Source organism: Pituophis catenifer, unplaced genomic scaffold (assembly GCF_029215685.1).
Source record: "Pituophis catenifer annectens isolate HBS135680 unplaced genomic scaffold, rPitCat1.0.hap2 SCAF_13, whole genome shotgun sequence".
Lineage (NCBI taxonomy): Eukaryota > Metazoa > Chordata > Lepidosauria > Squamata > Colubridae > Pituophis > Pituophis catenifer.
In genome coordinates this window covers 130,839-155,642 of record NW_027256893.1, presented here as the reverse complement: position 1 = coordinate 155,642, position 24,804 = coordinate 130,839, and the positions used below count along the sequence as shown (strand labels likewise).

The following is a 24,804-nucleotide window of genomic DNA, read 5'->3' as shown; positions in this document are numbered from 1 at the left end:
TCTTTCTTTCTCTCTCTCTCTTTCTCTCTCTCTCTCTTTCTTTCTATTTAATTTCTTTTAATCAGTAGAACAGAGCCAAATACAGTATTTAGAAAATAAATAATGAAAGGGCACAGAAATCTACCTGTGAGTGCAGTCCTAGAGTTGTTCCTTGCTTTTTCAAAGAGCAGTTCAGCTGAGAGCCAAAGAGCCCCATTATCACAAGCCCTTATAATCTAGCACTGATGCTTGGCCTGAGAAGCTGTAAAGGGCCAATCAGGTTCAAAGGCTGTGCTTAACCTGCAAGGTAACATTCACCATGCAAAGAAAACAGGATGAACTCCTTTTGAATGAGGTGAATTCTGCACGCTGAAAACCAATAAACAAAAGAACCTGCTTCTCTCACACTTGCTACATACCTGCACAGGGGAGATGGCATCCAGGCTGCTAGCACTGGGGGGACGTCCTTTGGGCATCACGCCAGGTGGTGGCTGTCTGGCTTTGTTCACTACATTGCTGCAGTTGGCTACCATGGTGAGAATAGTTTCCGACAGCTCTTGTGATACACTTCTAATGGAGAAACCAAGTCATTTTTACTGAGAATTACCAGAAAGTCAGTTTGTTTTAGCACTGTTCCAAGAACTACATTTGGTCCTGGCTATAAACTTGGCTAGATGGAAAGGCTAGCAAATCCTCTATCTTAGAATTGGCTTGTTTGAGCTTAGATCTCTTTCTCCCAATGCATTCTAATATCCTCTTGTATAACTGAGGGACAAAAAGCTCAACATATTTTAACAATTTTTCCCCAGCAAGCAAAAGCTGAAGGACATAAAAGAATCTCAAAAATAGCTGATGACTTGGTTGTCAGGGATTGAGATGTTGATTGTGCATGCATCTAGGAAGAGAATGATGGTATTGATGGTTCCCTTTTCTCTTTTAAAAAAGTTTTGTATGGCTTCCCAATTTCCAACTGTAATTTAGTCGTTGTGACATCTCTGGGCTGTCACAACAACTAAATTACAAAATCATAAAACCAAAACTAAAAACCTGGTGCCTCAGTCACCCTCCCAGGATCCTGCAACAAATATGCCTAGGCATTCAACACTACCTCAGTTCCTGGGAGAAGAGGCAGGGCTTGATGGCCTTCCAGAAGCCTAAAAGGATTGGACTTGTTGGATGGTCAGGGGGAAGGTGTTCCACAATGCGTGGCAGCCATGGAAAAGGTAGGGTTACTAGGTCCCCACAGATGGCAGTATGTCAGGGAAGGCACCTGGAGTTGCTACCTTCTCTGATCTAGTGGGATGGGCAGATCCCTTCAGGGATAGGAGGTCCAATAAATAGCCTGGTTTGTACCATGTAGCGCTTTAAAAGTGATAACCAGCACTTTTGAATTGCATCTGGAAGGAAACTGGGAGTCAGAAGAATTTGCACAAAATGGGTATAACATTTTGTGCCATTACATTCTGGACCAATTATAGTTTCTTGATGGTCTTCGAGGACAGCCCCACATAGAGTGCAATGTAGTAATCCAAGTGGGAGGTGACCAAGGCATGAATGACCCCAAGAGGACACAATTGGAGTGAAATATGAATCTGTGCAAAGTTCCTAACTGGCATCTGCTCTTCAAGCAGGAGGGGTGAGTCTAGAATCCCCTAACTGTGCAGGACCTCAGTGCAACTCTATCCAGTGTCAAAGACGTATAACACCAGACCGGGCTGGGGGGGGGGAGGGGGGGAGACGGACCGGGAGGGGGGGGACAGGGGGCAAAATTTCAAGGCCCCTGTGCTGTGCCAGGGTTGAGTTGAACACTGATCCTCCCCCAGCAACTTACAGCCTCCAGGCACTAGTCATCCCGGCAACAGCATCACCTGCCTGGCCAGGAATGGAAATGTATTACTGGGCATCCTCAACATACTGAGGATACTGGCCCTTGTGCCATCGATTGACTTTTCCCAGTGGCTTCATGTATCTACAAGCGGAGATGTAAGAGACATGACCTTTGAGGTACTCCGCATGCTCTCAAGAAAGGAGAACCATCGCCAAACAGCATCTCCCATTCCTAGCCCCTGAAGCCAGCCCTTAAGGACACTATGGTTGATGGTACTGAAAGCTGTCAAGAAAACACAGAGTGCCAATCATTCGATTGTACCATCCTGTCCAGTCTACCCAAGGTCATCTGCATTTACAACCAATGCCATCTCAGTACACCAGCCTGAATCCAGCATGAAAAGGGTCCAAATAACCTATTTCCTCCAGGGCCCTCTATGGCTGAATGCCAACTCCCCCTCTCAACAATCTGTCCTGGTGGTCTTAAACTTCCAAACCTGAGATTATATTATGAGGCTGCAGCATTTACACAAGCAAGTGATTGGTTTGGAAGGACAAAGACTGGAATATTGAATATAGAAAGCCACGATCTTGAATTTGGTTGGCACGCATATTTATTTTATGAAAACAAGGTTGATAAAGTATTTAATAGTCATATACTTAGAAGCTCCTTGATGAGAGTATGGAAGAAGCACCGATTCAAATGGGATTATAAAATACCGTTGTGGTTGGATCTTGGTCATATTATATGGAATATAAATATAAAGTCACTCGGGAGGGGGGTTATATAAAGAAGTACTTTTTAATGATGGGGCAGATGGCAACTAAAGACATTGAAGACACTGTTGGAAGAAGGGATTAATTTAACTTGGTTACAATATAATCAATTGAGATGGAGAGAAGATCAAAAAACTGGTTTAATGCTGCATGAAGAAGAATTGGTTAGACAGATAAAAGAGAAAGGCCCAATGCATATTAAGAGGATTTATAATGTTTTGTTAGAGAGAGATTCAGAAAATGAATTGGTTAAAGATTGTATGATAAAATGGGCGCAAAATTTTGGAGAACCAGTTATGTTGGAAACATGGGAAAAAATATGGGTTCAGAATGTTAAGTTTACACAGTCGCAGAATTTAAGGGAAAATTTTTATAAAATGTTTTATAGGTGGCATTTAGATCCTAAGAAATTGTCATGTATGTATCCTAATGTCCAACCGAAGTGTTGGAGATGCAATTGTTTAGATGCTACATATTATCATATATGGTGGACATGCAAGAAAGTTAAGGCTTTTTGGATAAAAATTTGGTGGGTTATGCAAAATGTTTTAAAGAAAAAAATTCAATTTTCTCCTCATTTGTTCTTATTGGGTATAGTCAAGGGTTTTTCAGTGGGTGAAACAAAATTGATATTGTATATGGTGACAGCAGCCAGGTTATTGATTGGTCAATATTGGAAAAGGGTTGATGTGCCTACAATTCAAGAATGGACCTTGAAGATGGCCAGTTTCGCAGAAATGGCGAAGATATCAGCATACTTAAAAGACCGGACTCAAGAGAGTTATGTATGGGAGTGGAAGAATTGGATAGATTATGTGCAGAATAAATACCAAACCAGGAAGTATCAGATAGTTTTTAGCTAAATGTTGTGTAGAAATGTATAGTTTATAAGGGGCGAAATAGTTTATTGTGATGTAAAAATGTATAGTGCACAGGGAGGGGAATAGAGGGGTGGTAAAGTATGACATAATATAATGTGGATGGATTTCACCTTGGGGAAGTCATGGGGAGGGAGGGTTTGGGGGGGTTGGGGAAGGATGGGGGGGGGAAATGGGGGAAAAATTTGTTGTTTGTAAAACTTTTCCAATTAAAAAACAACAACAATCTGTTCTAAAAATGAATCTGAACTCATTTCTGAATGTGAAATGAGTTATCCAACACTACTGAGTCCAAGGATGGCTTTCTGAGAAGGGAGCACACTACCACTTCCTTTAAGAATTGGTGCGCCCCCCCCCCGCCCCAAGATGAGGAGGTACCCAAAGTACTATCTATGATTTTACATTTCTGGGAAGTTACAGATTGATTAGAAGATATTCAGAGGGAAGCAACAAAGATGATAAGGGATCTAAGGATATGCCAAACCATGACAGGTTTAGGTGGAAAAAACCTGGGGTGGTCAGGCTGGAGAAAAGAAGATGGTGGGAAGATATGATGAAGCTATGTGGAGATACATAAAGGAAAGCAACAGGGAAGGTGGTCAAGAACTACCTTCTCCAGCTACAGACACCAGATCCAAAATGACAAATTGCAGCTACATGTAATTTGTTTAAATATAGGAAAACTGCCTGACTGTAATATCTGTAAAACATCACTGTGAATGTTGTGGGTACTTCATCTCTATATGGTTTAAAGGAGAGGGTTATCATTAGAGTTGGTTAGCTGCACCATGCTGTACAAGTCCTCCAAAGATCATCTGCAAGTTTACCCAATGCCATCTCTGTATTGTACACCAGTACTGTAACCCAGACTGAAAAGGGTCCAATAATCTACTTGATCGAGGGTCCTCTGAAGTTGAGCAGTAACCATCCTCTCAACAGCCTTCCTCAAAAAGGAAGTTTGGAGATTGGATGAAAGTTGTCTAACACAATTGGGTCTAAAGGTGGCCTCTTGAGAAGAGGCTCACAGACCCTTCTGTCATTCACCTCACCGTTTTACATGAAGGAAATAATCTTATACTAAGCATGGTTACACCTAACTAGTACTTGATGGAAGTGCATCAAGAGACTCCAAGCTACACAAGGAAGAAAGCAGCAGTAAACCACTTCCATATTGCTACCAAGAAAATTACCCAAGAAACAAATGATGAATCCATTTTGACCCTGTAATATGTAAATTTTAAATGTAGATCCACTATGGGATATATAAATAGAAGAAAAAAATCATTTATTGGTTTAAGGCAAATAATATTTTGCATATAACAACTTTGAGGATTATCCATGTGTTCTATATTTAAAATTCATACCTCTTTTCAATTTGCTATTTGTCCACAAAGTTCTTACCTCAACTTTATTTATTTATTTATTCATTCATTTTATTGGTTCGATTTATATGCTGCTCTTCTCCGGAGCCTCAGGGCGGCTTACAATGCGTTAAGCAATAGCCTTCATACTTTTGTATATACCTACTTAGTAGCGCTTTCGGCCACCCCAAGCGGTGTTCTTTTTTTTTTTTTTAATATATACAAAGTCAGCTAATTGACCAAGTGGGTCTGTAGCTGAACTACAGAATATCGCACTCTGAACTCCCCTCCTCTGATTTAGCCCCTAAACAGACATCTTTTTAAAGAAGACCATGACTTGCTTACCCAGCACAAGCCTGAAGGCAAGCTAGCATTGTTGCTAGGGTCTCTGGTGGAAGTTGAGCACTTTTGGGCTGGTCTTTCTCTGGAGCAAGACCACCCAGGATAGAGGGACATCTTCTCTTCAAGAAAGTCATACAAGCTTGGATGAAAGGCTCCTAGGGAGGAAGAGAAGTGCAAAGCTGTATGAGATGCATATAGTATAAGCCCAAAAATAACTTCATATTTATACAAAATAATAAAGGCAGGATATAAATAAATAGATAAGCATTGGGTGAGTTCAACACATTTAAAGGCATACATTGCACACATGAACAGAAGGACACTTTAAAATAAGCAATGGTTTTCATCAGAAAACAACTTGCAGACTGAATTAAGAAAACCCTACTTACCCCATGCTCCCGAATTTTATCTGTGAGCCATTTGTCTAGTTTGAGGTATTCCCGCCGAGAGGCAAGGGCAGCAAGATCAATAACAAAGGCAAATGGAGTACCATTCAGCAGCATAGACAATGCCTGAAGGGAAAAAAAACAACCTGCTAGTCCATAAGGCAAGCCTGACCTTTCTACTAGCCTTCCTGTAGTGGTCTGCAAATTCATTTCCACCGCACAGCATTTGTGATGGAAGAAAGCAACATGTCTTCCCAGGTGTAAGTTCCTTGGGAATCCTAAAAATTAGCAGGGTGAACGTAGGTGTGTGGGAGAGAAATGAATGGCCACAGGAAGGGCATGCCTGCTGAAGACGGAAAGGTGCTCAGAAGCAGAAAACTAATCTTCCTCCTAATTTTTCCTTCGCCAGAAACAATCGTCCTCTTCAGCATCACAACTGGTGACTATATCCTTCTAATTCAGATTTACCACTATTTCACACTGGACCAGGAACTGCTAGTATTTTGATGACTGGATGGAGCTCCCAATAATATTGGAATATACTGAATATTGGAAAGCTAATATACTGGAAGAACAAAAGCTAGTAGTTTGTAAACTACTCATCATGAACTACTAATTAACAATTAATTAATTAGTGGAATAACTTGCCTCCAGAAGTTGTGACCGTTCAAACACTGGAAGTTTTTAAGAAGAGATTGGACAACCATTTGTCTGAAATGTTATAGGGTTTCCTGCCTGAGCAGGCATTGCACTAGAAGACCTCCAAGGTCTATTCTATTCTATTCTATTCTATTCTATTCTATTCTATTCTATTCTATTCTATTCTATTCTATTCTATTCTATTCTATTCTATTCTATTCTATTCTATTCTTCTATTCTATTCTATTCTATTCTATTCTATTCTATTCTATTCTATTCTATTCTATTCTATTCTATTCTATTCTATTCTATTATTATTATTAATTCTATTCCCATTCCCATTCCCATTCTTTCTACTCTTTCTACTCTACTCTACCCTACCCTACCCTACCCTACCCTACCCTACCCTACCTCACCCCACCCCACTAATGGACTATTCTAAATAACAACTAATGAACTAGAAGATCTCCAAGGTAATTATAATTATCTGAGAACTGAGGTACCTTGTTCAACTGTTAAACCCAACATAAATGTATTATATTATGGCTACCTAGATTTTCTCGCAGAACTGGGGAGTAGTTTGGTTTGGGAGCAGTTTAAGTACAGGGCTGTCTCTCCCCATATGTATCTACCTACCCCATTAGATCCAGGAGGGCATGGTCTGTATCCAATCTACCAGGGAAGCAGATTCAGGATAAGATCTTTTTTGGTATGGCCCTTTCCTTCTGGAACACATTCCCCTGGAGAACACACTCACCCTGACCCTGCTGGCCTTCTGAAAGGACTTGAAGACCTGGTTTTGTTACTAAACCTGGGCTAAGCCCAAATTATGGTTGTGGATTTTTTTCTCCCCCTGATGCAATGTTTATTTCCTTTTTTGTTCTTCTTGTTGTTCTTCTTTATGTATGTGGTCTGTACACATACACAAAAGCTATGATTAACAAATACTATCAAGTCATTTGATAACAAATATTCAAGATATTCAGAGTAAAAATATGCAAAAAACACAAACATCTATTTAAAAATAAGTAAATAGATAGGTATGTACATGTACAGATTCACAGTGCTTTACAGCCCTCTCTAAGCAGTTTATAATGTCAGCGTATTGCCCCCAACAATCTGGGTCCTCATTTTACCCACCTCGGAAGGATGGAAGGCTGAGTCAACCTTGAGCCAGTCAGGATCAAAGGAATTGAACTGCTGGCAATCAGCAGAATTAGCCTGAAATACTGCATTCTAACCACTGTACCACCACGGCTCTTATCATGTATGTCAGCAAATATTACTTCACTATTATATGTTATTATTGAGATAAATACAAGATCTATCAAAATTTAATAGAACTGTTCCTGCTCTGATGTTTCATTATTTTAAATTTGGCTGTGATTTTTCTAATCTAGTAACTGAAGACCCTTTAAAAGTTTTACAGCATTTTAATTGCTAAAATTAAACAGATAAGTTCCTTATTTTTAAGTTTGGGATTCAATCCTGTAAATAAATGCAATACACCTAACTCTGGAAAGCATTTAATTATTTGATTAGTAATGGAATGGTATGGTATGTCCCCAAAGTATTATGCCAAAAAGGTTCAGCGTTAACGCACAACTACTGCTTGTGAAAGTATGGTCCTCTTTTTTAGTATTTGGAAGAATAATCCTGATATATATGTCCCAATCTAACTAGAGAGATATAGTTGAGTATTAATAGTCGAGTTTCCCACATTTCATAAGAGCCTAAAGGCCTGGCTCTGCCAGATAGTTTAGGGCTCCAATAGAGGAACATCACAGTGGAGGTGGTTGAGCAATTAACAACAGATACCACCTCTCCCTCATCCTACTCCCACCCTCCCCAACTTTTAATTGGGCCACTTTTTCTAGTATTTTAGTAGTAGTACTTTATTTACATCTTTTAGCTTTTAATCTTCATCTTCTATGATTGGGCAACCAATAAATTTTAGGAATAAAATAAAATAAAATAAATAAATAAATCTCAAAACTGTTGTTGAGGGGAAAATAGGAGAAAGGTATGTTGAATATGTTTGCTGCCTTGAGTTATTTGTAAAAATAATAAAGGTGGGATACAAACAAACAAGGCTGAATGGCTGAAGCTCCAACATTCCTATTGTCTTAAAAAAATTAATTTGTAACAGAAGAAGCACTGCAGTTTACTACCATTCACTACTCTTATTCAGAGGTTTCCTATTGTGAAAATCTCATGCCCTGTTTACTTCCTGCTTGGATTACTGCAGTTCCCTCTACATGGGCCTGGCCCTGAGATGCACCCGGAGACTCCAGCTGATCCAGAATGCAGCCGCACGGGTTGTTACGGGAGCCTCTCTCCTGCGTGAGCTGCACTGGTTACCAGTGGTTCTCCGGGTCCGCTTCAAGGTGCGGGTTTTCACCTATAAGGCCCTACATGACTTAGGTCCGGGATATTTGCAGGACCTTCTCCTGCCTGCCTCTCACCGTCCTGTTCGCTCACATAGGGCTGCTCTCCTCAGGGTTCCGACGGCGAGCCAATGTCGTCTGGCGGCGCCCAGGGATAGGGCATTCTCTGTGGGTGCTCCCACCCTCTGGAATGAGTTGCCTACTGAGCTCCGGACGGCTCCTGATCTCCGCTCCTTCCGTCGGGACCTGAAGACTTGGCTGTTCAAGCAAATAGGCTGACTCTGATTCTGGGTTTTATTATTTATTATTTATTAGTTAATTTGGTTTAAAATGGGATTCTGTTGTACATATTTTCAACTTGGGTTTGCCGCCCTGAGTCCTTCTGGAGAAGGGCGGCATATAAATACATTAAATAAATAAATAAATAAATAAATAAATAAATAAATAAATAAATAAATAAATAAATAAGATGGAGTTCTGGAAAATTATATACCCTAATCTTATTAAATGAAGAAATTCATACAACAAATCAAACAGGCATGCTTTTTTTTACTTTTCTTCAAGAATGGACATACTAGAGATCCTTACTGCTCTGATCAATGATAATGAATGACACTTCCTTCCTACTTGAGTCAGAAGCTAACTGATTATTGGAATCAGTTAGTTTACTGTTTATTTAGAAAGTAAACTATCTTGTTGAAGTTATTGTTTGTTCTTTCAGTGTGACATTTTTCCAGGGATATGGCTGTTTGGTGATCCTAGCCAATTTTTCCCCATCACCTTTACAATTGCAATACAATTTCAAAAATATAATACAAAAATGTGCTACAAATTGCATAGCAGAAATTGGGTTGGAGGTATTTAAGATGGCTCAAGTCCAAAGTCTAAGGTCCTTTTTCTTTTCTTTACACATTTTAGAATAAAATTGCAACACAAGAACAAATGGAGGGAAAGATAAACTCTCCCTTGAGTGAAGCTCAACTCCTGGGACTTTAAAGACTTGCCACTAACTGCTTCCAGGATTTTTTTAAAAAAAATCCATTTCAGTTCCTGTCTGGTATTTGCCTCTAAGAAAATACTATCCAACTACAAAGCAAATCAAAGGAGAATCATCCTTTATTAAACCTAAGTATTTATTTTCCAAATCTGAAGCACTGTTTTACTGAAAACATTTCCAATTTATTCTAGAAAGGTGTTTGGAATAAAAAAACCATTCATAAATTTATAAAATTATTTGGTTCTAATATAGTTTAAATTTGTTTAAATTTGTATTGTTTAAAAGTCTTGCATAATGAATAGAACCATATGCGTTAACTATGTTGCTTGATAATATATTATGAAACTGGGTATTCCCTGCCTCACTGTATCTGAGGTTTATATACATTCCTTTTTTAAAAAAAATCTGAACTTTTTTTTTTTGCAAGAAAGAACTTTCCTTTCTCTCAAGCTTGTCATTCTATCTCTGACTCATGTAGAACCACATTATTTTAATAAATTGTAACAATTTGGGTGGGGTCTCTCTCTCTCTAGCTCCCTCCCTCCCACCCTCCCTCTCTCTCTCTCCCTCCTTCCCCCTCTCTCTTTGTGTCTCTCTCTTTCTCAAGTGTCTTAAAATGCATCCCATCCCCCAAGAAAACTCCCATTTCCACTGAGAGGTCCTAAAGTAGAAAATCTGAGGATTTTCTAGCAAAGATTTTTTTTTTTTTATTTATTTATTTATTTATTTATTTATTTATTTATTTATTTATTTATTTATTGTTTGTTTGTTTGTTTGCTTGTTTGTTTGTCATATTCCTATGCCACCTACTCTCCGAGGACTCTGGGCGGCTTACACCAAAGACAGTATACTGTCTTTAGTATACTAAATAGCATATTGCCCCCTAACAATCTGGGTCATTATTTTACCCACCTCGGAAGGATGGAAGGCTGAGTCAACCTTGAGCGGGTGAGATTTGATCCGCTGATCTGCTGAACTAGCAGTCAGCTGAAGTAGCTGCACTCTAACTACTGCGCCACCTCGGCTCTTTTCACTTTCACTGCCCCAATTTGCCTTAAAATATTGATTTTTTAAAAAATCATGGCTGTTGCTTTTTCTCTGCTGCTACATGTGTCATTTTGATATATGGTTTTTATCTTGTTTCTAAGTATTGTTAAAATAATGTAAAAAAATGATGGCCATTGCAGTGTCTGGAGATACATGATCAAACTTCAGGTGCTTGCCAACCAGCCTATATTTATGATGGTTGCAGTGTCCAGGGTCCCATAATTGCCATTCATAACCTTTCAAAGTTAATGAGGAAGTCAGATTTGCTTAATTGTTATGTGATCTGATTAATGACTACAGCAAAAAAGGTCATACAATTGGGTATAACTTACTTAGCAACTGCATGGCTTAAGTGATACAAGTTCCGGTCTCAACTTTAGTTGAAAGTCAAGGATCCTCTGTACTGTGATTCGCCAATTTAGCAATATGGCAGCATACTAACTAAAGGTATGATTCCCATTGACCTATCTCAAAGAGTTATTACCACACAACTGTAATCAAGACTAACAAATCTCATACTTTGTTATGTATTACATAACTTTTGCAATACAGTATATAAAAAACAGCTTGTCAATGTTGTATTGTGATTAAGGCCCTAGTTAGAAACCAGGAAACCATGAGTTCTAGTCTCGCCTTAAGAAGCAGGTAATACTGACTTGAAGGAATGTGCACAAAAAAATAAAAAACAAGCAGTTTTCCTCTGAGCCAGAACTGTATGTTTGGCACCAACACTAGTACTGTAATAATCCAAAATAGAAGCAACACAAAAATTAGACTCACCTTCAGGTCTTGGGCCACATCTAGAATACGTGATAATTTTGCTTGGTCATATTGTTCTCCTCTCATGTACCATTCTGCCATGGCATGCATGATGAGCTGACGAATTGAGGGGGACTGACCCTAAGAACATAGTTAAATGTTAGTCTATTCCCATAATTATTTAGTTGTTGGCTTAGTGACAGAGACCAGATCCTTGCTCCTCTATAATACATAATAATCCACTGGACTTGAACCCAAGGCCACAGTAATGTCAAGGCACAAGGCTGAGAGAACTAACTCTCATGACCTTCCTTTATTCCATCCCCCAATCTCAAAGCAAGAAAGGAACTGTCTATGGAGATTCTCAATCCTCCAGGTCATAGTTGTCCCAAAGGTGCTTTTCCAAAAGGTAACTGGACTTTCTTGGGGCTTTTCTCCCCCTTGAAAATGTTTTGCTTCTTACCCAAGAACCTTCTTGGATGAGAAGCGAAACATTTTCAAAGAAAAAACCCAAGTCCAGTTGCCTTTTGAAAAAGCACCTTTCAGACAGAAAGGGAACTACTCCCCATTTCTGATCTAGGTCTCTCAAATGGGCAACCCAGGCAAAACACATGAAAATTCACCACACTGAAAGTCTTTCATCAAAGGGCTTTCAACAAAAAGTAGAAACCAGAGATAGGCAACACATAGGAAATACGCTGCCCCACTTCTGCTCTTCTTGCCAATCTCTTGCCCTCTTGGCTGAAACCACAACCACTACCTCTACTTGATGCTTTAATTACTGCAATTATTTACTTTCAGCACACTGCCAGACATGTCTGATCTGTAGAAAACAGCATTGAGGGAAGCCAACTAAGAGGATTATTGGGAGCAACAACTGTGGTATTCAATTGATTTTCAAATGCTGCTCCTGTGATCAAAGATGCTAAAATTTGCCAAATACTTAAATATTTTCCCCGACTTTCCATAAAGGCATTTTTGAAATGCAAGTGCAACATCTCTCTGGGAGATATTTGGCACCCAGAAGAATCAGGCAGGCCACACAGCATTGATATATTCGTCCTGTTGGACTCCACAATAAGAAAACTCTACAAAAACATTCCTCTGTCTGACACAGCAAATGCATAGGCTACAGCAGACTCTTTTCCACTTTTCTTTATTCCAAACAATCTCACAACAGATTCCAGGTAGTACTTCAATACTGGCTCTCCTTTATTCCTGGATCTGACAAACATGAGAGAGTTGGGAAATCATCAGGCTATTTAGAATGAATTCCAAGGTTCTAGACCAGGGGTGTCAAACTCGTTTTCATTGAGGACCACATCAGCATTGTGTTTGACCTCAGGGGGCCAGGGTGGGCATGGCCAGCTAGATGTCACTCGTGTCAGGGGGAGGGATGTGCCTGTGGTGGCCTGAGTGGGCTCCCGAGCTGTTTTCAGCTGCAACAGCCTCCTGCAACCCTCTGCCAGTGAAAACAGAGCTCGGAAGGGCCACATGCGACCCTCCCAAACCTCCGTTTGTGCTGGCAGAGGCACCCCGGGCTGGTCCTTCGCTGTTTCCAGGGCGGCTCTGTGGGCCAAATCTAAGCACCCCACAGGCCAGATCTGGCCCCAGACCTTGAGTTTGACACCCCTGCTCTTGACAATCTCTCTCAATTACTTCATAGCATACAACAGGGTCCCCAACCCCTGGTCCACAAACCAGCCACCAATCCACAGCGTGCCAGAAACTGGGCCACACAAATGAGTGAAGCCCCATCTGCACACACGTGGAATGCAGGGAGAGTGCATAACCACACCTCCATGGTCCACAGAAAAGCGTTTCTGTGACAGAGCCAGTCCCTGGTATTGAAAAGGTTGGGGGCCTCTGGCATATACAACAACAGAGTACAGCTTGAAGCATATCTTAACATAACTTAAACCATAACACACCGCTCTTCTGAGGCCAAAGAAAAAGCAAGATATCTCCATTTTTACCCCTTTCAAGTCCTTACCTGCCCGTGCCACGCATAATGCAAGATGATAGCAGAATTTGGATGGTTGCCAAGGAAAATGGGCATAAGTGTGGATATGAGTTCATGCCGCAAAGTATGCCAAGAAGTGTTGATCTGTAGCAAAGCCAGGACCAACATATCTGGACAGTGCTTGATAGGAAAACTGAAGAGCTGCTTGACTTGTTCATACTGGCCCACTTCTGCCAACCGCAACAGGGACTCAATCAAATCTAGGCTCTTCCTAACAAAGAAGAAACAAAATTGAAATCTATGAGCAAGTTCACATGACTTTAGCTTTACTTGTGACTATCAAATATTTCTACATTTATACTTGCAATGAGAATGCTGCTACCCTTTGTACACTTCAGTGAAGATCATCTCCTAATAGAATCCCATTTGGATTCTTACAGTATAATGTCCCACATGAGACTGTTTTGAAAAGTGTACAACTGGCCCAGAATACGATAGCCAGACTGATCCTGCACCTGCTTACGATGTATATGGGATTCCTTCCTAAAATAGCTAGTCCGCTTCTGGATGCAATTCAAAACACTAGTTATTGCACAGAAAATCCCACATTTCTGGGACCTGAAAGACTATATGCATCGTGTACACTGGAAACATTTGTGAACTGGCTCTTTTAATGAGTTTTAATTGTCCTGAATTATACTAGTGTTTGACTGCATTTATCAGTGGAAAAATCTTGAAAATAAATGTTCAAAGCTTGGAAAAGGAAGGCTAAAAATTAAAAAGCTGGCTGCAAAGGCTTCAGAATTACATAAGTCCCTCCTATAGTCTCTCATCTCTCATGATTGCAAAGTATAAAAAATGGGACCATCCATGGAATTTACTTTTAACTTTTATGCAACTGATTATAGTCTAACCAATACATTCAGTGCTTGGAACTATTCCCCTATTAATCTTACTATTTATTTAATATATCACCTTTATTAGTTTTATAAATAGCACAAGGCGGCAAACATACCTAACATTTCTTCCTCTTTTCTTTTTCCTCATAGCAACCCTGTATGGTGGTTTGGGTTGAGTGAGAGTGACTGGCCCAAAGTCACCGAGCTGGCTTTCATGCCTAAGGCGGCACTAGAATTCAATGTCCCCTGGTTTCTATTTGCTGCCTTAACCAAACTTGCCCCTCTTTGGTTGACTCATATAACTGTCTTGTGTTCTTGGAGCTTCAAAAAATTACTTCCATCAGAGAGGTCTCATGATAAATACTGTCCTCACTATGATCTCCCCAAGCAAGTGCATTTTAAGCAGCGCTGCTTACCATGTGGCAATTTCTCGATTATCATCCTCAGGTGGTGCTTTCAAGATCTCCGTGGAAACAGTATGACAGGGATAGTCAGCAAAACAGAAGATCTCTGGGTTAATGAGGGAATACTGAATGAATGAGAGCTGCAAAAAATGACATCATTGGAATCATCATTTCAGGCCTTTAACCACAATACGTGTGGATCTTCATCATCTTTTCCTTCACATTTTATCCCCACTCTATTGCATTTAGAATATTTTTATTTTTCCTGCTCATTTTCAAAACAAAATTAAAATCTATTTATTCTCTTGCAACAACCAATTTATTTGTAACACTGCATTATTGCATTACTAGAAAAGGGGGAAATCTCATATGCCTAAAGCTCAGTTTCTAAAGCAAATATTTTATTTCTTGCAGTTCTCAAAGTTTAGTTTAATTTTAGTTAACATCTACTGATCAGCAAAGATGTGATTGTTGCTATCTCACTTGCTATAAATACTAATTCTCTGAAATCCTAATAATATGTACTGATAATCCCAAGCATTCATTCAAAAGCTTATCATTTGAAAGATCAGCTATTTTTTTAAAAAAATTACTACATCATATTACACCCAAGTGGAGACTCATGAATTATTTGTTAATCTCATAAACAGTGGTATAGTCATTAGAAAAAAATGGAAATGGGAGAAAAAAACCTGAGAGCTGCATATTTACCTGGCCTTCTGCATGTTTCCAAGGTCTGTATATTAGATCAACTGGAAAAACCTCCAGTCCTAATCCTCGCTGAACTCCAAAGACTACAATTTGCAGGCCCTTGCTATCACGAATTTGAAATCCAGGGTGGTCCAGCTCATAGGTTACTTCCTTGAAGTTTAAGGTTGGGTTCTGCAAAGGATATAAAGAGGTAGTAGTTTAATATGCAATATTTCCCACTTTTCCATGGATTAATGTAGCACAGTCAGATGAATACATTTTAGAAAGTACAGAAAAGGTGTGATTTACTGTTTTCTTAGCCCTAAAACACACACACACAAAAGATGAAGTGACTACTTTACCTCCCAATTTATCAGAGAAAGAAGGGAATATTTGGATTGGACATAGGAAGCATTTATGCAAGGATACAGATAGCAAAAAGCCTCCCAGAAGATAAAAAAAAAATTCAAGAGGAGGATGCTGGGTGGAAGGAAGGAATCTGACCCCACAAAACTATTTACTATGGTTTGAGAATAGATTCCCCTCCCTTGCCACTGATGATGTTTTAGGTTTCCTAGATGAAGAGCAGCTAACCGCAGCCTCAGGAATTAAGAAATCAGACTCCAGCCCCTCTGTAAGGGAAGGAGGATCCCCACCTCTGCCCTGGACAGAGGGCAGTGGCTGCAGACACCCTATTGAGAGGGGCTGAAGCAGCATTCTCTGGCTGGATAATCTGCCAAGAGAATAAAGCAGCTCGTCCTCCCTCAGAGACACATATGGTATGAACAGAAAGATTTTAAGACTTTTTTTTTAATTAAATTTTATTAACATAAACAAACGTAAAACACAAATACATGTAAACACTTATACATTAACAAAAAGTCAATCGACTAACTTCTAGAAAACCTTCGCATCGGTGATTAATGTCCATTTAACCAATTTTCCTTAATCATACTATTTACAAATTTACTTGCTTATACCTTAATACATTCATAGAAGTTCAGCAGTATCTTTCTACAATCATATTAACCATTTATTTATACAATCCTACGGCTCATCTCATGTATCTATTTCTGCCATTCTTGAGTTATGTTCTCCTAGTGTCCTATGTTGTTGCCCTATCCTTCCTTCTAACCATGTGTACCATTTTTGCCAAACTAAATAAAAGTCAGTGTTCTCTTTATCTTGGAGCTCTTTTGTGAGCCTATCCATCTCTGCGCATTCATTTATTTTTGTTATTATTTTTTCTTCTGTTGGTATTATCTCGGATTTCCAATTCTGAGCGTACACTATACGTGCCGCTGTCAATATGTGGATGGTAAGATATTTTATCTCCTTGGTACACTGTGTTGTAGTCATTCCAAATAGAAAGAATTCTGGTTTCATTTCTACACTTTGCCTCGTTGTTTCTTCAATTATTCTCTTAATCTCTTGCCAGTAGTGTTGTGCCTTCCTGCAAGACTACCAGAGATGGTAATATGTCCCCATTTGTGTCTTGCACTTCCAACACATTGGTGATGTGTTTGGAAACATTTTAGCCAAATGTGCCGGAGGAAGGTGCCATCTATAAAATATCTTGTATAAATTTTCTTTGTATGGAATCGACAGTGTCATCTTATAATTTTCTGCCCATAGCTTGTCCCATCTGTCCAGCTCTATATTGTGACCTATATTTCTTGCCCAGCTTACCATGTTTTCTTTCACTGTTTCCTCCTCTAATTTATACCTTATTAAATATCCATAAATTTTAGATATTATTTTCTCATCTGTGCCTTTTTAAAATTTTATCTAGTTCACTTGGTTGGCTTTGAAAATCATAATGTCTCCGGTCTGCTGTATATTTTGACTCAATTTGAAGGTATGACCACCAATCAATCATAATGCCTCGTCTTTCCAGTTCTTGTCTCGTAAGTAGGTCTCCCTCACTACTCAACAATTCTTGATATTTCCGCATCTTTCCTATTTCTATAGTGTTTGGATAAATTAGCGCCTCCATAGGCGACAACCATCGCGGGATTTTACTATAGTGTTGCCTTCTGATACCTTGCCACGTTTTATATAGTGCACTTCTTATTACATGTCTCTGGAAGTACGGATGTTGCTTGTCTGTGCCTTCTCACAGAAAGGCATGCCAACCTCGACTCAGATCAAATCCCTCTAAGTATAGTGTTCTCCTATTTGATAGATCTATCCATTCTCTGATCCAATTCAACGCCGCCGCCTTGTAATATAGCTCCCAGTCTGGTAGACCTAGGCCTCCCTTCTCCTTTGTGTCCTGTAAGCATCTTATTTTAATTCTAGCTTTCTTTCCTTGCCAGATGTATTTCATTATTGTCTTGTTGAGATCCTTAAAGAAATCTTTTCCCGGACCAATTGGTATCACTTGGAAGAGATACAGGAGTCTTGGTAATATGTTCATCTTTACAGACGCTATTCTGCCAAGAAATGATAGTTGTACCTTATTCCATCTTTCCAAGTCTTTTCTAATTTGCTCCATCAATTTAGTGTAATTGTCCTCTCTAATAGTTGTTGCTTTTGTAGTAAGCCAGATTCCCAAATATTTTACTTTCTTCGCAATTTGCATTCCTAATTCTTCTTCTAATTTTTCCTCTTGTGTCGTTGTCATATTTTTGGTCAAGACTTTGGTTTTTTGTTTATTGATCTTAAGCCCCGCCACTTTGCCATACTCCTCTATCTTCTCTAGTAATTTGACTCCCGCTACTTCCGGCTGTTCCACTATGAAGACCACATCATCCGCGAAAGCCTGTAATTTATACTCCTCATTCCTTATCTTCAGTCCTTTTATTTCTTCTTCCTTTCTTACTTCCTTTAGGACTTCCAGTGAGATTATAAACAGTAGAGGCGATATCGGGCAACCTTGTCTTACCCCCTTTTGGATGTTTATTTTTTCAGTCATATCTCCATTAATTATAATTCTCGCTGTCTGGGAAGAATATATTTTCTTAATCATTTTCAGGAATTTGTCGCCGAAATTCAAAATCTGCAGTTGTGCTATAAGGAATTTCCAATTCAAATTGTCGAACGCCTTTTGCGCGTCGAGAAAGATTAGCGCTACCTGATTATTGATGTTTTGCTCGTAGTATTCCAGAACGTTTATTATTGTCCTCATGTTGTTTTTTATTTGTCTCCTTGGGACAAAACCATTTTGGTCGAGGTGTATATAATTATGTACAATTGTTTTCAGCCTCTGTGCTATGATTGTCGTGAATAGTTTATAATCTACATTTAACAGCGAGATGGATCTATAATTTTGGACTTTAGTCGGATCCGTATCTTCTTTGGGGATGAGTGAGATGATTGTTTCGGCCCAAGATTTAGGTGTTTCTGCTTCCAGCAGTGCCTCATTGAGAACTTGTAGTAGTAGTTCGTCTATTGCAGACTGGCGGTTTTTATAAAATTCCGTTGGAATTCCGTCCGGACCTGGGACTTTGTTGTTCTTCTGTTTCTTTCGGGCTTCCATCAACTCCATCATTGTTATTGGTTTATTCAGTATTTCTCTGTGGGATTCCTCTAATTTCTGGATATTTGCTTTTTGTAGGTATTCCATAATATCTTGGTCTTGAGTCTCTTCTTGTGTGTAGAGGTTTTGATAGAATTCCCTTACTATACGTTTTTTATCTAAATTCATACTATATAGTTGTCCTGTTTCATCCTGCAATTGGTATATTATTCTTTTTTCCCTCTCTTTCTTCAGTCTGTATGCCAGCCAGCGACCTGTTTTGTTTGCATATTCAAAGTATTTCTGCTTGGCCATTTTCATTTTCTGTGCGATTTCTGCTTGTGTAATTAGGTTCAACTCATGTTTAGTACGATTCAATTTTTCCCTTGTTGTTTTGTCGACAGGCTGTTTCTGTAATTGTGACTCATATATGTTGAGTTCTTCCATTAATTTTTTCCTCTTTTGTTGTTTATCTTTATTTTTTTTTGCTGTGTATGCTATAGCACTTACTCCCTACTTACTAATATACCACTTACTCAAATACTTAATACCAGGGAGAATTAGCTGATGGATTGCTAGAACGCTACATTTTTCCCTCGACCCTCCCACTTAGCTTCCCATGCTGATTGATTTATAAGTATAAAGGAGCCTGGAAAAAAGCGAAAAATAAATTTGGGTGAAATTTTAAAACAGACCTAGAAATATTGACCAGTATATGAAAATCTGGGAAAGAATAAAAAAAGAGATAATAATGGTGACCACAAGTATAACGACAACAGCTAAAATAAGTAAGAAAACACCATCGAGCCAAATGATACTTATGACCTCACCAGCTCAACAGAAAGTAATTGAAACCACAGAAAAGGAGAAGATGAGCCCTGCCTTACAGAACATCCACTCCGCATTAGCAATGATCCAGGAAGGCATGAATAGAATGCAGGAAACCATGGCACATAATCATGAAGAGACCAAGAAAAATCACGAAGAATTGAGGCCAGATGTGAGTGAAATTAAAGATAACATCAGAAATATGGATGAGAAGATAGAACAAATTCAGCAAAACATAACGGAAAACGAGCAGAGGATCCAAAAGGTGGAAGAAAGAGTAGAATATGCGACCAATAGAATGGAAAGAATGGAACAAGATCAATGGGGATTTAATAAGGAAACTGAGGACGCGTTAACCTATCTGGAAATGGAAAAGGCATCATTCTATTTACGGTTTCAAAATGTAGAAAAGCAGAAGGATGAGGATCTAAGTGAAATAATGATTGAGATACTGGCAAAGGCAACCCAGGTGGATAAGGATGAACTGCGAAATGGAATGGATGAAATATATAGGATGTACACGAACTACGCAAGAAGAAACAAATTACCCAAAGAAATCCACATAAGATTCACGAAAAAATCTATTAAGGAAGAGATCTACAGGAAGATGAGGGAAGAGACAATCATGCACAAGGGAAGAGAAATCATAACTCTCAAACAAATACCAAGAAGAACAAGAGATCAAAGAAGAAATTATAATTTCCTGACCACCCAGCTAAATAAATTTAAAATAAAATTCCGCTGGCTACTACCGGAAGGCCTACTCATCTCCTGGGATGAAAGAAAGTACAAGATTGATAATTTGGAAAAGGCTCAAGAATTCTTTGACCAGCACTTTACAATGGAAGAACAGGAGACAAGGAGAGAAGCGGAACCCGGGACACGGCGGATGGAGAAGGAAGAAAAAGATCAGGAAGAGGCAAAAAGATTGGAGAGAGAAAGAATGGAGAGAGAGGGAGCGAGGGAAAAGACTCAAAGAGTTACCAGAAACACAACAAAGTTGAAAATCACAAATAGATAAACTCGATAGAGATGGAAGGAGAAATAAAAATTATATCAATTAATATAAACGGACTCAACTCCCCAAGGAAAAGGAAATATATATTTACGAAATTGCAAAAATTGGACTTAGATGTGATAACTTTACAAGAAGTACACATTAAAAGACAGCAACAAATATTGTTGGAGAATCAAAAATTAGGAAAATTATTCACACCCCTAGGAGATAATAAGAAGAGAGGAGTGGCAACTTAAGTCAAAAACCATTTAAAAGCTAAACAGATATATACAGATTCGGAAGGACGTATTTTAATAACTGAAATACAAACAGAAACAAAGAAAATATTGCTAGCTTCTATCTATGCACCTAATGAAAACCAGAGAGAATTTTACAAGAAACTACATGATACAATTAAAGATTTGGAGTACGAAAATATCTGTGTTGTCAGAGACTTCAATGCAATCGTGAATATACAAGATGACTATCGAAGTAATAAATAAAGTAAGACTCGAAAAAGAATCTTACCGGATACATTCAAGGATATGACTGAAGAATTGCAATTACATGATGGATGGAGAGAGGCCAACAAACAAACCAAACAATATACCTTCTACTCAAATCCATACCAGTCATGGTCTCGAATTGACATGGCCTGGATGACGCCAGACTCAGGAAGGATCTACAAGACATCGAAATTATACCGAATACATGGGCCGACCATAATCCTATAAAAATAACATGGAGAGGACAGCGAAAGCAGAAGAGGTGGATGATGGACACCGGAATAATAAAAGATAGAGATTATGTGCAGATGATGGAGAACGAACTTAGAATATTTTATCAAATAAACACAAAGGAGCAGACTTCAGTACAGAATCTGTGGGACACTACTAAGGCCTATATAAGAGGCCTCACAATAGAAAGATTTTAAGACTCTTTACATCCACTGAGAGTTAGCCCTTGATCCATTAGAGAATTCAAATGACTCAGCCAGACACAATCTTAAGGACACCACAAGGAACTATGAAGAAGGAAAATGGAGAAACTGGATCCAGGGAGAATAAAAAATATACTGGAAGCCAACAAGTAATCATACACTGCAAACTTTAGTTTTTTTTTTAATAATAGGACACATTTTCAAGGCAGCAGACTCCTGGCAAAAGATGGGCTGCATCTCACAAAATTGTAAAGAATGTGTTTGAAAGACAACATGCAAATCTGAAAGCTATGGAGGAAGGAGAAAATAGCCCAGAAAACAGCATGAGGCCAAGAACTGAAATGGGATGGGGTTGGAAGGAGTCTGCAGAACACAGAGGCGCCCAGGATCTCCATGTTGCTATACATATACACACAGCATGGAGAAAAAGAAGCAAGTTCTTAACCAGGGAAGGCTGGCTTAGCAGGCATTACTGAAACATGTGAGAACAACTCCTGAATGGGATGTAAGAACTGAAGGGCAGAATCTATTCAAAAGGAAGAGAACAGACAAAAGGGAAGGATGAGTAGCACTCTATGGGAAGCGCACACATCACTGAAAACCAGCACAAGATTCAGTTCAGAGCATCTTGGTAATAGCATCTCAGACATTAATGGGGTTGGAGTTGTCAGCAGGCAAAAGACCTGGATAAGATGCTTCTGGACAATATGACAAAGTTTTCAGAGAGGCTGCAATGAAGGCGGATATCTATGGATACAAGATCTATGGACTCAGGAGAGTCAATTTTAACCAGCTTGGAGAAGAATCCCATGGAAAACCTCCTCAGCTCAAATGGTGTACACATATTCTGAGCAACGTGGTATATGCAGTACAGTGCAGCGAGCCATGTGCAGATCTGTACATTGGGGAAACAAAACAACCATTTCATAAACACATGGCACAAAATAGGAGAACAAACACAACAGGACTAGATTCAGCAGTCCATCTGCATTTAAAAGCCACAGGCCATTTTTTGAAGACAACAAAGTCCATATTTGGACCAGAGAGGACCACTGGTTTGAAAGAGGGGTTAAAGAGGCCATTTATGTCAAAATTGAACAGCCAGCCCTCTCTCAATACAACATCATCTATCTGCAGTCTACAACAGTCTTTTCAACAGTTCTAAGAAGGCTCGGTACCCACTTGCACCACTCAGGTGACCCTGACAACACAGATAAGTCTCCAGGTGGCCTCAGTAACTCTCTAAAAGAATGCAAATGACCTGCAAGGAGTATAAATCCTTCCATTCCCCACCATCCAATCAAAGCTGAAGAAGCTTCTTGGACGAGAAGCAAAATGTCTTCAAAGAAAAACAAGAAAGTCCAGTTGCCTCTTGAAGAAGTACCTCTGGGACTCTTCTCTAATATATGAGAAATCATGGAGGATGGGAATGGTGACAGAAGATTAGGAAAAAAATCTCTAACTAGAGAAATGGCAAAATATAGGCTAGATTAAATTATACTATACTATTAAAAGCATTTTTAACTTTAGTTATGTAAATACTTTTCTTCATAATGAGATCTGTAATCCATTCAAATCTTTGTATTGACAAAACATCATGCATTTTGAATTAAAACTACACTTTCCACTAACTCCTATAAGACTACCCTCAATAAATTGCAAATGCAGAACAAAAGGTTTTATCTCTGTTTTCAATTAAAGTGTATTGACTGCTCTTAATAATCAAGAGATTGCTTATAAAAGTATCTTCTGATCTTATTATAAATAGATGCATCTAACTTTCATCTAAATCAGACATGTCAAACTCAAGGCCCATATCCGGCCTGTGATGTAGTTAGATCTGGCCCGTGGGGTCTCCCTGGAGACAGCGATGGGCGTTCTGCCAGGGCGCACGCATAGGAGGCAGCGAGAGAATGCGGGGGCTGGCACCCCGAAGGAAGGAAGGAAGGAGGGAGATGGGAAGGAGGAGGAGGGAGGGAAGGAAGGAGATTGGAATGAGAGGGATGGAGGGAGGGAAGTCTTGCCTTAGCATTTGGCCACCAGTAGCCATGCTGCCCTTTCGCCATACCCTTGCCCTCTCCTCCTGGCCTCTCCTGGTTGTCTCCCATCCTATCACTGAGGATGCTATGCTTACAAAGCTGGGTCTCCTTGCATGAAGAGGGAGTGGGTCTCCCGCTGACCCACGGACTTTGCTCTCCTGCACCACCATGAGCAACCTGGCCAAGGACAGAGAGCACAACAGCAGCCGCCAGGAGGAGGTAAGCGTGGCCGGGTGCCCCCTCAGGGAAGCAGGGTTGGGCTAGGCTATGGGCTCCCGGTGCCCCAGAGCTCTGGGCAGCCCACACCAGTGTCCAGGAGTCCTCTGTATAGCCTGAGAGGGACAGCAAGGCTCCTCTGGTGGACGAGGCTTTGGCGCTCACCCTAGTCTCACCTTCCTCCATTGAAAACCTCTAAATCCCCCTCCCAGCATTGACTGGCCCCCACAGGAGGCTGAGGACCCGCTGTTCCATGTGTAAGCGTGGAGGAGAAAGTTTGCAGAAAGTAGTTTCCTCCGAATCCAACTTCTGCCTTGACAGATTCTGGAGAGGAGGTGGGGGTGGCAGGCGAGCTGAGTGAAGGAAGTCTGCCCCAACAAGCCTGCATCCTTACCACACAAGATTGGAAACAGGGATTCCATTTCAAGAAGGGCCAGCTTCCCTTTTGCAGGAACAGGGAGCACTGCTCCCCTGCCGCCTCTTCTTGCTCTCCAGAGATCTGTCAAGGCAGAAGAAGGAAATTGCTTCCTGCAAACTTAGTGCTTCCACACAGAGCAGCATTGTCCTCCTCCTTTGCTGGGAGGAGGCACCGGACAGGGAAACGCCAACGATATCTGGGATCGGGAGAAGAATGTCTCTTTTGGCATGCTGTATACATGCACGCACACACAAACACACACTATTCCAAGCTTGGAGACTTTTATCCACATCTGAGCTTGCAAACTGCCAACCATGCTGGCCTTGGCCCTCTCCTTCCTCTGTGGATAAGTCCCCAAACTTAGAATTTGGTGTGTGCACATGCTTGCCTGTGTTCTGTCCCCATCTCCACACACACACACAAACACAGCCAGCCGAGGGTTAAGAAAGCACCTGGCACGCACACAGGTTGTTATCAGAAACTTGGCAGCAATACGAGCACCGACTGCCAAGTGCTTTTACTTCAATAAACGGAATATCCCTTCACCAGATAAACAGAAATACACACATTT

The 24,804-nt window shown here is 39.9% G+C and overlaps 1 protein-coding gene and 1 non-coding gene across 5 annotated transcripts in view; both read right to left on the bottom strand.

Annotated features, from left to right (window-relative positions):
• The window catches only part of CNOT1 (CCR4-NOT transcription complex subunit 1), a 161,666-nt gene that overhangs the window by 70,290 nt on the left and 66,572 nt on the right, over positions 1 to 24,804 (bottom strand). For all 4 annotated transcript variants that reach the window (XM_070953113.1, XM_070953115.1, XM_070953114.1 and 1 more), the window contains exons 11-17: positions 15,357 to 15,527; positions 14,658 to 14,785; positions 13,373 to 13,613; positions 11,401 to 11,520; positions 5,554 to 5,676; positions 5,168 to 5,319; positions 399 to 549 (exon numbers count right to left, since the gene is read on the bottom strand). In XM_070953113.1, the coding sequence (XP_070809214.1) occupies positions 399 to 549; positions 5,168 to 5,319; positions 5,554 to 5,676; positions 11,401 to 11,520; positions 13,373 to 13,613; positions 14,658 to 14,785; positions 15,357 to 15,527 (1,086 nt within the window). The remainder of the gene's footprint in view (positions 1 to 398; positions 550 to 5,167; positions 5,320 to 5,553; positions 5,677 to 11,400; positions 11,521 to 13,372; positions 13,614 to 14,657; positions 14,786 to 15,356; positions 15,528 to 24,804) is intronic.
• LOC139323786 (small nucleolar RNA SNORA50) lies at positions 143 to 276 on the bottom strand. The gene has a single exon (XR_011601015.1). It is a non-coding gene; the product is annotated as a small nucleolar RNA SNORA50 (small nucleolar RNA).